Source organism: Epinephelus moara, chromosome 12 (genome assembly GCF_006386435.1).
Source record: "Epinephelus moara isolate mb chromosome 12, YSFRI_EMoa_1.0, whole genome shotgun sequence".
NCBI lineage: Eukaryota > Metazoa > Chordata > Actinopteri > Perciformes > Serranidae > Epinephelus > Epinephelus moara.
The window spans coordinates 22232351-22245693 of record NC_065517.1 but is presented as its reverse complement, the minus strand read 5'-3'; the positions used below and the strand labels follow the sequence as shown (position 1 = coordinate 22245693).

The window sequence follows — 13343 nt, the reverse complement described above, 5'->3', positions numbered from 1 at the left end:
ACACACTGTTGCAATCTGGAGAGGGCACACAGAGCGGCTGATGGTATCACAGTTTCTTTGAGGTGTGATGCCGTGTGCAGAAAGTTTCTTTGCAGCCCTGCTGAAGGTGTGATGGGCACGTAATAAAGAGTACAAGTCACAGGGTCAGTGTAGAAGAGTTTTTATATGAAATTGTGTTCGACCGTTGTCGCTGTTTGTGACAATACAAAAAAAAAAAAAGCTGTAATACATGTTGAACTTTTCTTATTTTCCACAAACTACCTGCTGACTTCCAGACAGTCGCTGTGAAGAGCAGACATAAAAAGACTGAAATTGTGTTGATCCCAGAAATAATTTCAACTGAAAAGAGACACACACACACACACACACACACACACACACACACACACACACACACACGGATGGATTACTCGATGGGACTACTGGGCTGCAGTTTTTCAACAGACAGCTGCACCTGACACTTCTGCTTCACCTGCAGAAAGTCACTCAAAACAGAACGACCACGAAGAGATGTAAAGCTACCAGAAAAGCCAGTAGCTACAGAGAGACACAGAATTACTAAAAAGAGATGCAAATTCACAAGGAGATGCAAGACGCCTCCACAGATGCAAAACATTAGACACAAAATGACGGTAAAATACTTAAAACTACAATGAAGAGATATGAAGCAAAGAGACAAACAGTGACAACAAAGAGAAAACAAAATGACTACAAGGAGATGCAAACTGACAAGGAGATGTGAAGCGCCTCCAGAGATGTAAGACAAGAAAGACACAAAACTATGACAAAAGAGACACAAGACAATCATGAAGAGCTGCAAAATGAACACAAAAGATGTAAAACAAACACAAGTGGATGCAAAATGACCACAAAGCGACTCGAAAGAACTTCAAAGAGATGCACCTACAAAGATGCAAACCCATAGAGACACAAAATGATGATAAAAGAAATGCAAAACGACCATAAGGTCAGATGAAAAGCTCCAAGACAGACCATGCACATGGCTACAAAGAGACGAAAACTGACAACAAAGAGAAAACAGAATGACTACAAAGATGCAAAGACACAAAACTACGATAAAAGAGACACAGGACAATCATGAAGAGATTCAAAATGACCAGAAAAGACGTTCATGGCTACGAAAAGAGAAAAAAACTACTACAGAAAGATGCAAAACAAACACAAAGGGTCAAAAAATAACAACAAAGGGGCTTAAAAGAACTTCAGAGAAGATGCAAAACATTAGACACAAAACTACAATAAAAGAGACACAAGACAATCATACAGAGAGACACAAATAGAGAAAACTACAACAAAGAGATGCAAAATGCAACCAGAGATGTAAAACTACAGAGTGATGCTAAATGAACACAAAAAGATGTAAAACAAACACAAATAGATGCAAAACGACTACGAAGAGTCACAAAATGACGACAAAGGGGCTGGAAACAACTTCAAAGTAATGCAAAACATTAGACACAAAACTACGATAAAAGACACACAGGATAATCATAGAGATGCAAAATGACCACAAAAAGACTGAAATAGCTACAAAGTGAGAAAACTACTAGAGAGAGACGCTAAATTAACACAAATAGATGCAAAACGACTGCATAGAGTCACAAAATGACAACAAAGGGGCTAGAAAGAACTTCAAAGAGATGCAAAATGACCACAAAAAGACGTAAACTACAACAAAGAGATGCAAAATGCAACCAGAGATGTAATACAACTAGAGAGAGATGCTAAATGAACACAAAAAGACGTGAAACAAACACAAATAGATGCAAAGCTACTACAAAGAGTCACAAAATGACAACAAAGGGGCTGGAAAAACTTCAAAGAAGATGCAAAATAACCACAGAAAGACACAAAACAACTTTAAAACGAACTGCTTTCAGTTTGTGTGGTGCTTCTATAGTACGTAGTACAGCTGTAACTAATGATTATTTTCACGGTCTATTAATTTGCTGATAATTTCCTTGATTAATCAATTACTACATTGGTCTATAAAATGTCAGAAGATGGTGAAAAATGTCTCTGAGTGTTTCCCAAAGTCCCAGATGACGTCCTCAGTTTACTTTCACAGAGGAGTAAAGACACCAGATAATATTCACATTTCAGAGGCTGGAATCACAGAGTTTTAACTTCCTTTTACTCAAACGGATTCATCGATTCGTTGGCCATTCTTTTAACTGGCAGCTAACTGATAAAGTGTTCGAGCTCTACTGTGTAAGGGAAGTGGGATCTGTTTACTGTCTGTGGTTCAGAGTTGTCCCACAATCCATCCACGCACACACGCAGGCACGCACACACACACACACACACACACACACTCAAGAATTGAAAACTTATTTCCAAAATGTCATCAACCAAACCAAAAATTTACACAACACTAAAACCACTGTTCAGCAAAACTGATTCTTTCCTTAAATTCTCACGTCGAGTGTTTTTTCTGGCTCCTGCAGCCGGCTCTCCAGATGTGAGGCAGCGGACACAAACGTTTCCAGATGGTCATGTGTTTCTTGAAGTGCCTCTGCCAATAAAAGCAACTGCAGTATAAATAGATTCTTCTTCCATCAATAAATGTTTCTTTTCCCTTTTATTTTGTTCCCGTCCGAAGAAATGCTTTGGAGCCACTCAGCAGACGTGACGGCGTCTTTGGGTCGGAGCTCCGGAGCCTCGTTTACAAAAATGCCCTGTGAATGTTCTCTATAAAATCATTTATAAAAACATCATCAAAAACAAATATACAGCTATCACACATTGATTTGAGGGGGAATGAGAAATATCATAAAAAAAGTGGATGGAACTTGAAGTTGGGAGCAATTTGTTTTGAACACGTCGTTAACTGTGTCCACGTGGACAGAGGCCTGCTGTGCAGACCGATATGGCTTCCTATTGGGTTTAATAATGTCTCTGATGTTAAGCAGTCTGTAGAAACGTCTTGAGTTGTAGCGTCTCTTCCACTGATATCCTGTCGTGGTAGAAGCTGAGTCCACTCAGGTGCTCGATGTCTCGGACTCGCGCCGTGTGGAACTTCATCCAATCCTCCACCCACGACAAGTCTGACCCGCTCTGAAGGGAGAAGAGAGAGGAGACAGAGAAAAGAGGAACAAAGAAAATGTGTTAATCTGTTCATTTTTTTCTCCACTGTGATCTGTCAGCAGGTTTAGACGCAGGTAGGCTGACGTGTAAACGAGCAGGAGAGGAGTCAGCAGTGTTACTCACAGGGCAGCTCTCCGTGTGGTCAGGCCTGTTGGGCAGGATGAAGGACCTGGCCTGCAGCGGACCCTCGCAGTTAACAGGGCTGAAGGTCGAGTTCCCACAGCTGGTCAGGATCAGGAAGAAGTGTGTCGGGATGGGAGCTTCGTTCCTGGACAAACATGAGATCACAGGGTTTTAGAAACTGCCGCCTCCTTTCTGTAAAGCTCTCCTTTTAACTTATGTTTACAGAGAAAAGGAACTTAACACTTACAAAACCTACAATGAGGAGGACACTACTCCCAGTCTCAAACAATTTACCTGCTAGAGCCAACACAAAGTATCTTTATAAAACACTATTTATTAAGAGATTAATACTCAGACACTCAGATAATCTTTTCATCTGGACTGTGTGGGTGTTGTGATCCAAGGACGTAAAGTGGCCCTCCACTTTACGTCCTTGTGATCCAGCCAAGGACGTAAAGTGGAGGGCCAGTGGCTCCTTCCCTACTTCCTATTTCCCTATACGAATTTACGATTGCTAGGATAGTGCAAGGCTAATCAGCGAAGGCAGGGACACACTCTTTGACACCATGGAAGCTATAGGGTATGACATATGAGCAATGTAACTGGAGCTGCTGATTTTGGAGGGTTACAGCAGTTGGCACTAGAAATAAAGGAACAGTGTCTGTTCAGGTGCTCATTAGGTGCAGTCTTGACCTGACAGAACTTGTGAGTACAAGCGAATTGTGGCTATATGCTTGCATATAGGAAGCATTTGTTTATGGTCTTTTATTACAGACTTTTTTTAACTAAAGAATGATAATTTTCACCCATAACTTTACTTAACGTACGAAAAAATATTCCAGACCAAAGCCAACTGTGGATGCCTCAGTGAAACAAATCAATCATCCTCTATGTTCTCTGAGAGTGCGCCACTGATTGAGCCTTTCAGGAAGTACAGACAAGATTTAACAGTGCATGTGTTGTATCCTATCGGTATGATGTGATATGATGCCATGCTTCTCCTCTTTTTTACCTCTTTGGGATGGTAAAGGCATGACCGACCCTACTCTCCTGCTGATTGGGCGAAAGTAGTGGGATTGGTTAGGGTAAGAGTGTCAGGGTAAGCCAAACACAGGCAGAGTGAGGCAGAGTAGGGCAGGTTATGCCCTCACCATCCTAGAAAACACAAATTGCCCCCTCTACTCCCAGTGTCCTTGCTTGGACCACAACCATCTTCAAACTCGGCCTTCATCCTCATCTCAACCACTAACCTGTGAAGTTCTCATGACTGCATCTTGCATGGTAACGCTATCGCTACGACAAATCTGTCAACATCTTGCATGGTAACGCTATCGCTACGACAAATCTGTCAACACACACACACACACACTTGAAACAGCTTCTGTGGTTGGTCTTGCTACAGTAGGTGCCACCAGGACCACATTTTGCCATGACGACACACACACACACACACACACACACACACACACACACACACACTGACTCACAAGGTGAAAATAATACCAGCCATTGTGACACTGTTGTGGCTGGTAAAAATACAGAAATCTCTTGTGTGAATTAACCTGAAACTTTTGCAACTTAGTCAGAAAACTGTTCATGTATGAAGTCATTGCTCACTGTAAGAAGACGATTGAGAAAGGTTCTAAGAATTGTCAGTTACTGGTAAACAGTATCACCAGTTAAAGTGAGAGCCAACCCCAGATTTACTCTGTTTTGGAACAAGCTTTGTCCGCTTGGCGTTTCACCACTATATTTCTGTATTTTTTCAGCGCTGTGTCAGGGATTGCCACCTGGTCACTATTTCTTCGTAAAGTTCTGACCTCACCTGCAAGCCGGCACAGGAATGTCCCGAACGCAATAAGACGAAAATAAGAAAATGCAGGCAGAGGGCAGAGTCTCTGCAGATATTGGAGTGTGGCATCAATCAGTGTGTGGTGTGTAAAAGAAGCATAAATACTTAAAGACCTCAAATTTTGCAAAGTTAAGACACTGCAAAACAATAAATTGCATCTGTTTTTATGCATGTTGCATCTGTGGATACCTATTTACAAAGACAATGCACATTCCTCTATAATCCATGTTAGAAGGTCTCTAACAAAATGAATTCAAACCTATATTGCTCACTTATTATTTTAAGGACAACTGATTGAAAAGCTGGAACAATCAGTTGATTAACAGGAAATTAACTATTGTTAATTACTATTGTTTTAGTCCATTTTTTAAGCAAATTAATTGACAAAGTGTGCATCTCTGACTTACCCTGTAGGTGCTTCCAGTGCATCAACATTTCCATCGTAGTCCTTATCAAATATCGGCCCACTGATGACGTTGACTCCGTTCAGCTGTTGTGAATATTTTGGAAGCAGGACATCATGGACATGGGTCCAAACATCTGTGGTTGAGAATAATACACATAAGAACTTTTAAGTTCTCCAAAAAATACACCACTGATACTGTGGTTTATAGAGAGAAGTGAGTGATTACATCATTACAAGTTAAATTTGAAAGGAATAATCCACCCACCAGCATCTCTGAAGTTCAGTAATTAACAAGTTCTATCTTGGTATGTTTTTATGTGTTATTGATGTGTTGACTGGCCTACAAAGGCAAACTGCTGTAACTACAGGTTTGGTCAAAACTGAGTTATGACAGATATGAAGCCTTTGGATATCCGTTCTGTCTTGTGACAAAATTTCCTGCTTCAATCCATGGAAAATATAAAAGAACCTAAGGTCATGGCATCAGTGACAATGTCTTGAATTTTCCACTGGAGCCAGAGTTTGGTGGTAACCCCTGTCATCTCCCATATAATGATGGGCAGAGCCATGATCTGTCTGGAGCCCAATAACAAGGAAAACAAACGCACACACTGAAATAAAAAATGCAAGTTAACATCACTTTATGTGAATTTTTTAATCTGATGGAAGGATTTTTCAGTCACAGTTGAAACAATGAAGATAAAAGTTATAGTGTGATTTGCCCCGCCCCACTGACTTCAGTAGAACTGACACCAAAGCCTGGCTCTTCGAACGCTGTCACTGACATCATGACCTTTCCTTCTTTTATATTTTCATTTCATTTTCCAGAGATATTAGGGTGTAAAAATTGTAGTAACTACAAAATCAAGCCAAAACCCAAGGCAAACTGCAGTAAATGTAGATACTGTGCTCTGCTTTGGGTTCCCAGAGATCTGGGATTCTGTCGGGGCCTAGGAAAACTGCCTTAAACTTTTTACGGTGGATGGTGAACGTGAAAATGAAACAAAATATTTGATAATCAGCAATGAAGATGATGATGATGTAAGATAATCTCAATTTAGATGAAGTAAATAACAACAAAATAATACTTGAGGGTTATTACTTTACAACAGACATCTATTAATGAAACAAATACAAACTGAATCTAGTGAGAAAAGAAAACATTTTTCCTCATATTGAAAAATATATGACACTTAAATTGTGGTAACTGCAGTTTGCTTTTGCATTACCTATATAACTATTTAGGGTAATACAAAGGCAGTACCGTACCTACAAACCTAGTGCATTTTTGGGGTCATAGGTCACATCACTGATAATGTTTTTTAGGCATAAAAATGACTTTATGAATACCTATTTAAGAAGTGCATTATCACTTTTATACATATGACAAATTTGTCATAGTTTGTCAAAAACTTTGAGGTGATTTATGTCAGTTTCAGTGTTAGTGTAGTTACTGTGGTTAGCCTTTGTGGGGCAGTATTATGTAAGGAATATTTATTAATTTTATCATGTCAATTTATGTAATATTTTGTTATTGCTTTGTTTTAGTCAATAAACTAACCTACAGGTTCACACAGTGTAGAAACACAGATAAGCCACCAGGGGGCAGCATCTATAAGCTGATTAATCCATATAGCTTCCAACAAACACACAGTATTTGGACGGGGGTTTCCTTCCAATGGGACCTCATCTTACTTTACTACTAGGAGAGAGTTTCCACTTATAGTGTGGGTGGTCCCAGTGGAAATCCGACCAAAGCTACATTTTCTGCAACACTCAGCTTTTCAATACATTAATCACCCACCACAATCAACAAGTTTCAACAAAAGCATGCCTCATCTGTGCATCACAGCATGGAGTCACCAAATGCAGCCACACACCCAAATATTTTCACCTCTGACCCAGGTGGTTTTGCAATGCTGTGTAGTGCTGTGAGTGCAGACTTACTCCTCAGCAGAATTAAGCAACACATCTGGGCAAAAGAACAAAAATTAAGAGAATAAACAAACACTTATCCGATGTATAACAAAGATTACTTAACACACAAAGACTCGTTTCATGTGTGGTCCCATCCACTGTCTCTTTAAAGCACTGTGTGGTGGATCAGACGGTAAAATGAATGTTATTGTGAATAAAACTGTGGTGTCTACAGAAGGATGGCAGGAGGATTAACTCTGGAGAAGGTCCACCAACTAAACCTTTAATTGTCTTTAGAGAAAAGGGTTTAACTAAATTAAAGTACAGTAGTCCCATATAATCACAGCGGTTAGATCTTTGGACTCCTGTTATGTGTATTTAAGAACCAAAAGTATAGCCTGTTTTTAGAAGAAAAAAGTATAATATTGAGCAATAAAAACGGCTCACGAGAACGGGCAAACCACAATACCTGCCCTCGGAAAAGTTGAGTGTTTTTACACACACAACAGAGCGTGACATAACGTCTAGTTGTGATCCAGAGTATCTCTTGAGTTCACTAGTTAATTAAATTATTCGCCTCTCGCTCAGCTCAAAAGCTCTCATTCAGTTGTCAAGTGTGGAATTAAATTTTTAACTCATGCATCACCATGATTCGCAATTCCAGCTTTGGTTGCAGCCATAAAAAACAAGAGCCGACACATACTTGGACGAATGACTCACCTTTAAATGCAGGGAACATTGGTGCCATGTTGCTCGTGATTAGAGAGTCTGTCATGGGTCCGTTGGCACTCAGATCTATAGAGAGAAAATGACAAGTGAGGAAAAACTTAATGTGTTTGGAATTTGGGTATAAACACAAACTGCATGTTGTAAAAGTCTGATGTGTGCTGTGAAAAGAGGGAATAAAGATTGACTGTCTAAAAACTAATCTACACATGTTGGTGGAGCTAAACACAAAGAGGTAAAGTCATTTATGGCTGCAATTAGATGATTAGATGATGTCACCAAATGGATTGTGTTGTCTCACCAACAAATAAACTCAAAATATTCAATTTACAATAATGTAAAAGTAAGAAAATATGCAAATGCACATGATACAGACACTGGAATCAGGAAAGAAAGGGCTTTTTTGCTTGAAAAATGATTAATCACCTGTCAAAATAGCTGCAGATTAATTTTCTGATGACAGATTAATTGGTTAATCAACTAATTGTTAAGCTCCAAAGACTTTAAACTGCACAACCTTTCAACCAGAGCCACGAGGAAAATAAAACCACTCAATTTGGTGAGTCCACCTTTGTCACAGCTGTTGGGGAGTGTCTACTTCTCTTTTTCATTCTGTCACTTTCCTTTCTGGAGCTACCTGACACCTGAATCTCATTAAAAATGCAGTGAATACACTTCGTCTCTATTAGGAGGGGGGACACTCTTTACCGTTGCACACTAAAAGCACGGGTGCATTTTAACATGAGAATGTGGCTCTGAAACATGTCAGCTTGAATTCAACACCCGGCTGGGGACGGCATGCTGTGACTCCCTCCACCACATACATACATACATACACACTCGCTAACACACACACACACACACACACACACACACACACACACACTCACTTGGGGGATGCAGCAGGCCGAAGGACAGAGCGGGGTCACTTCTGTAGCGCAGACACAGCTGGCTGTTGGCCGGTGGGATGCGTACGTCAGCACGAACACACTCCTCCGCCTCTGGGCTCAGGGTTTGGATTTTGGTCTGAGAGAGAAGATCAGTCAGTTGTCGACAGTGAGTGAGTGTTGTGTAAGATCACTTGGCTTGGGTTTGCGTCGCCCGCGTATATGGGTCAGCGAGGGCACTGCACTGTTTCTGTTTGCAGAGCACTCGAAAAACTTGCTCACTCCCCTCCCCCCTTGTAGCAACACTTTATTGTAGGGCTCCTCTCTTCCAAATAATCTTCCTGATAAGGTTGAAGTTTGGTTAAACTGTTAAACTTCCAATTAATTGATTCCAATCATCTGAGCATTTAAATGAGCTCTATACAACATTCAGAGCATTCACATAGCAGCAAACACCTATTTGCTACATAAAGATATAGTGGAGTAATGGTTTCCTGAGCAGAGAATGAAGCCACACTCCCTCTGTGTGTGTGTGCTGTAATCATAGCTTCTCTGTTTGTTGTGTTGACAGTCCAGCTGCGCGTGCATGTAAATCCCTATGTGTTTCTGTGTGTGTATCCCACTGGCTGGCTAACCACTGCCGCTCTGCACCGGTGTTTACCACTGGTATTGGGACAGTGGGGTTATTGAAGCATGGCGCTCCCCGTATGGTTCCCCCCAGGTTAACAATTTTAACTCTGTCAGCACTGTTGCTGTTTTTAGCCTTGTTCACACTGTTAGCACAGTTTGCTGCTGGCTGGCTCAGCTGCCTCCATGTTGAGAGCTGTGTGCAGACAAGACCTCCTCCTTTTACTCAGTGAACAACAAGTCAGATGAACAAGCAACAAATCTAAGTGTTTACAACTTGTAAGGCTGTACTTAGCAAGCTTAGTTCTTTAATTGTTCTTTCATAACAAAAAATTAAAACAAACCAAAAAAAAACAATGTATATGACTCATACTAAAGTAATCCCTCTCAATCATAACTTGTGACCCACTACAAGTGTGTGGCAGTGTATTTTTCTGCAGAGACTTTGCCCTCTCTCTGTATTTTATTTGTTCAGGACATTCCTGGGCACAGTGAGCAGGTGAGGTCAGGACTTAATAAAAGTGTAGCAACCAGCTGCCAGACCAAAGCAACCAAGAGGAAGCTACAAAAATAGCCGACACTGCTCCAAAGAAATGCAAATATAGTGAGGTGAAACACAGAGTGGATACAGCTAGGGTTGGCTTTCACTTCTGCAGGTGATACCGTTTACAGTGCCAAAATGCCTGCATAGTATACTAAACTCAAAAACACAAATATGAACTTCATGGTGGCACTAAATGGAAAAGTTGGGGGATCAGCAGAGTCATTAGGATTCATTCTCTAGGGACCATGAATGTCTGTAGAAAACATCCATGGCAATCCATCAAATAGTTTACTATGGACCAGTATCACCACTGACACTGCTAGCATGGCAAAAACTGCAAAATGTGTTAACAGTCAAGCATGAATTCTAAATCAGTGGGGATTACACCGTTCAGCCAAAACATTAAAACCACTGACTGCTGAAGTGAATGACACTGATCATTTTGTTACAATGCACGGGGGGCGCACTCTCTGATGGCAGTGTGCCCCACCAGACAGGACAATGCTCCATGCCACACCACAGAAACTGCTCAGGAATGGCCTGGGGGACATAACTAAGAGCTCAAGACCTCAATCTGGCCTCCAAATTCCCCAGATCCCAATCCAATTGAACATCCATTGGGCATGCTGGTACCTTACCTCACAACCCACAGGACTCAAAGGATCTGTCGACAATGCCTCAGTGCCAGACAACACAGGACACCCACAGAGGTCCTGTCTCCGTGCCTTGACAGGTCAGAGGCCCCACCGTAGATCGGACTTGGCTCTGGCCTGTCGAGGCCCGGACAAAGGACCTCTGCGGCACTGGTTTGTCCCATAGATGCTTGATCAGATTGGGATCTGGGGTATTTGAAAGCTAGATCAATGCCTTGGGCTCTTTGTCATGTTCCTTGGAGCATTCCTGAGCAGTTTCTGCAGTTGGGGCATTGCCTTGCTGCGGGGACTACTGCCATCAGGAGTACTGTTGCAATGAGTGGGGGTACGTGCGTGAAGGGGCATCCGCATAAAGGCCAGACCCAAAGAATTCCCAGCAGAACATTGAATTGTAATGAAACCATCAGTGTTCTTCACTTCACCCCTTCAAAGGACCAGTGTGCAGGATTTAGGGGGATCTATTAGCAGAAATATTCTTAGTAATGTTTTCATCAGTGTATAATCACTTGAAACTGAGAATGATTTGTTTGTTAGCTTAGAATGAGCCATTTATATATCTACATGGGGAGTGGCTCCTCCTCATCAGAGCCTGCCAGGTTTCTATAATAGCCCAGGACAACATTGGACAAATCAAACACTGGCTCTAGAGAGGGCTTTTTATACTTTAGAATTACCTGAAGGCCTCTATAGATTCTCTGTCTTGCTTGGAAAGGGAGTGGAGCGGGCGTTGGCGTATTTAGTTAGTTACAATCTGCGACCTCAGTGCTTAATGCCACTAAATCCAACACAGTGCTCAGTTAAATGGAGCTTTTCTTTTGACATTTCCATTTTTCCTATAAAAAGTACCAGTACTACCTTTGTGAAAATATTAGAAAATTACAGATTGGTTCTGTCCCTGATTGGAAAAAAGGATACAAAGCTATGCATATTTTCAAACACCCTGTAAGTACAAGAATAGAGATGTGTGCACTGTTCAGCAGCATAGCCTCACGCTTTCCATTGATTAATGGATTTTCTTGTGGGCAAACTAGCTTGAAGCTAGCTTTATATGGAGTTGTAAATTTGACAAGCTGTGAAATTGAAGTTTTCTGTGGGCGTAGAAGTGGGCTGAGCGTAATACTGTATATTATGTTATGACTCATAAAAAAATCAAAAAATCAAATTCTATCAAGCCAAGATGAACATAAAGCCTGAATGAAAACAAATCCTCCGTAGCTCCATCATTCAGACAGAATAACACAACAGTGTAAACCCTCCCGGGAATGTATCACTCTGCCTGAAGTCATGATTTACACTAAAGCTCAACCGCATAATGAGAAAGACAAGAAATGTTTGAGCCAACATGAGCACAGAAGATGAGTAACAGCTGCTTAGAGAAGACATTTAGATACTAAACAACCTCTTATAATCTCCTGCCATACCCCAACCACAGAAGAAATACAGCCGGCACAGCTCAACTCTACAGGCTATGTTTAGAGATGAAAGACAGCTCCGAGCAGCAGACTCACCAGAGGCTGGATGGTGTACGATACCCACAGGGGCATGAGGCGGTCTTTGCTGTACCCATTGAGGTAGTCCGATTGGTGGAGGAGACAAAAGGTTGCGTCTGGTTGGACGACCCGAGGGATGCCAAAGGGATGGTGGAGGCGACGTAAGCTGGCTTTAACACCTAAAAAGACAAAATGTATAAGAACCACATACTGTGTTTTCTGAATATCACCATAAATGCAAAGAAATATATAAAGATACTCACTGGAATTAGTCGTCATGAGAGCTCTGTTCAAATCTATCTCCTGAAAAGAAACTGTTGTTAGTGTGCTTGTTGAACACATGAGAATGTACCACACTTTCGTCATTTAATATATGAAGACTGTGAATTTCAAAAGTTTCTGCACTGGTGTCAATTAAATTTTTTCTAAATACTGAAGTGTGGACTTATGAGCCATCAGAGCAACGGCACACCAAATTTCGTAGCAATCCATTTTAAAGACATTTTATTAAAATCACAAATACCAAACTCAAAGTGACAGTAGATGCAAAGTCTACAAGTAGGCCTCAATAACCTGTTAGCATGTACCTCTGCCTTGGTTTGGGATGCACAGGTGCACTGCAGTTCCTCAGCAGGAGCGGGGTCACTACCCTCACAGGGAGAGTCATGGGAGAGCTGAGCGGGGTGAACTGGCAGGTGGACAGGATGCTTCAGGAGGTGGTTCAGACTGCCATGAGTCCCGTTGTTTGGAGCGGGACGAACACCGAGGAGATCTGGAGGAGAAAGAGAGAAAAAACTGTAACACACACTGGACGTACAGTAACGCAGCACATCAGCACATCTGATATTATAAGAAAATTTAAGGACAATTAACAACGTTAATGTCATAAATCCAGCCTATCATTACTGACAGTTAAAATAACATCTTATTCCATGGGTTCATCAAACAGTAGAGATACAAGGATTCAATGACACCAACACCAGTTGGGACAAGTACCTTAATGGCTCACA

At 41.3% G+C, this 13343-nt stretch overlaps 1 protein-coding gene across 1 annotated transcript in view; it reads right to left on the bottom strand.

Annotated features, from left to right (window-relative positions):
• Positions 1–144: 144 nt before the first annotated feature.
• Positions 145–13343, bottom strand: part of enpp1 (ectonucleotide pyrophosphatase/phosphodiesterase 1) — a 38197-nt gene continuing 24998 nt past the window's right edge. The window contains exons 16-23 of the mRNA XM_050058234.1: positions 12921–13105; positions 12597–12636; positions 12352–12512; positions 9023–9158; positions 8127–8201; positions 5491–5623; positions 3232–3376; positions 145–3078 (exon numbers count right to left, since the gene is read on the bottom strand). Coding sequence (XP_049914191.1) covers positions 2926–3078; positions 3232–3376; positions 5491–5623; positions 8127–8201; positions 9023–9158; positions 12352–12512; positions 12597–12636; positions 12921–13105 — 1028 coding nt within the window. The 3' untranslated portion in view covers positions 145–2925. The remainder of the gene's footprint in view (positions 3079–3231; positions 3377–5490; positions 5624–8126; positions 8202–9022; positions 9159–12351; positions 12513–12596; positions 12637–12920; positions 13106–13343) is intronic.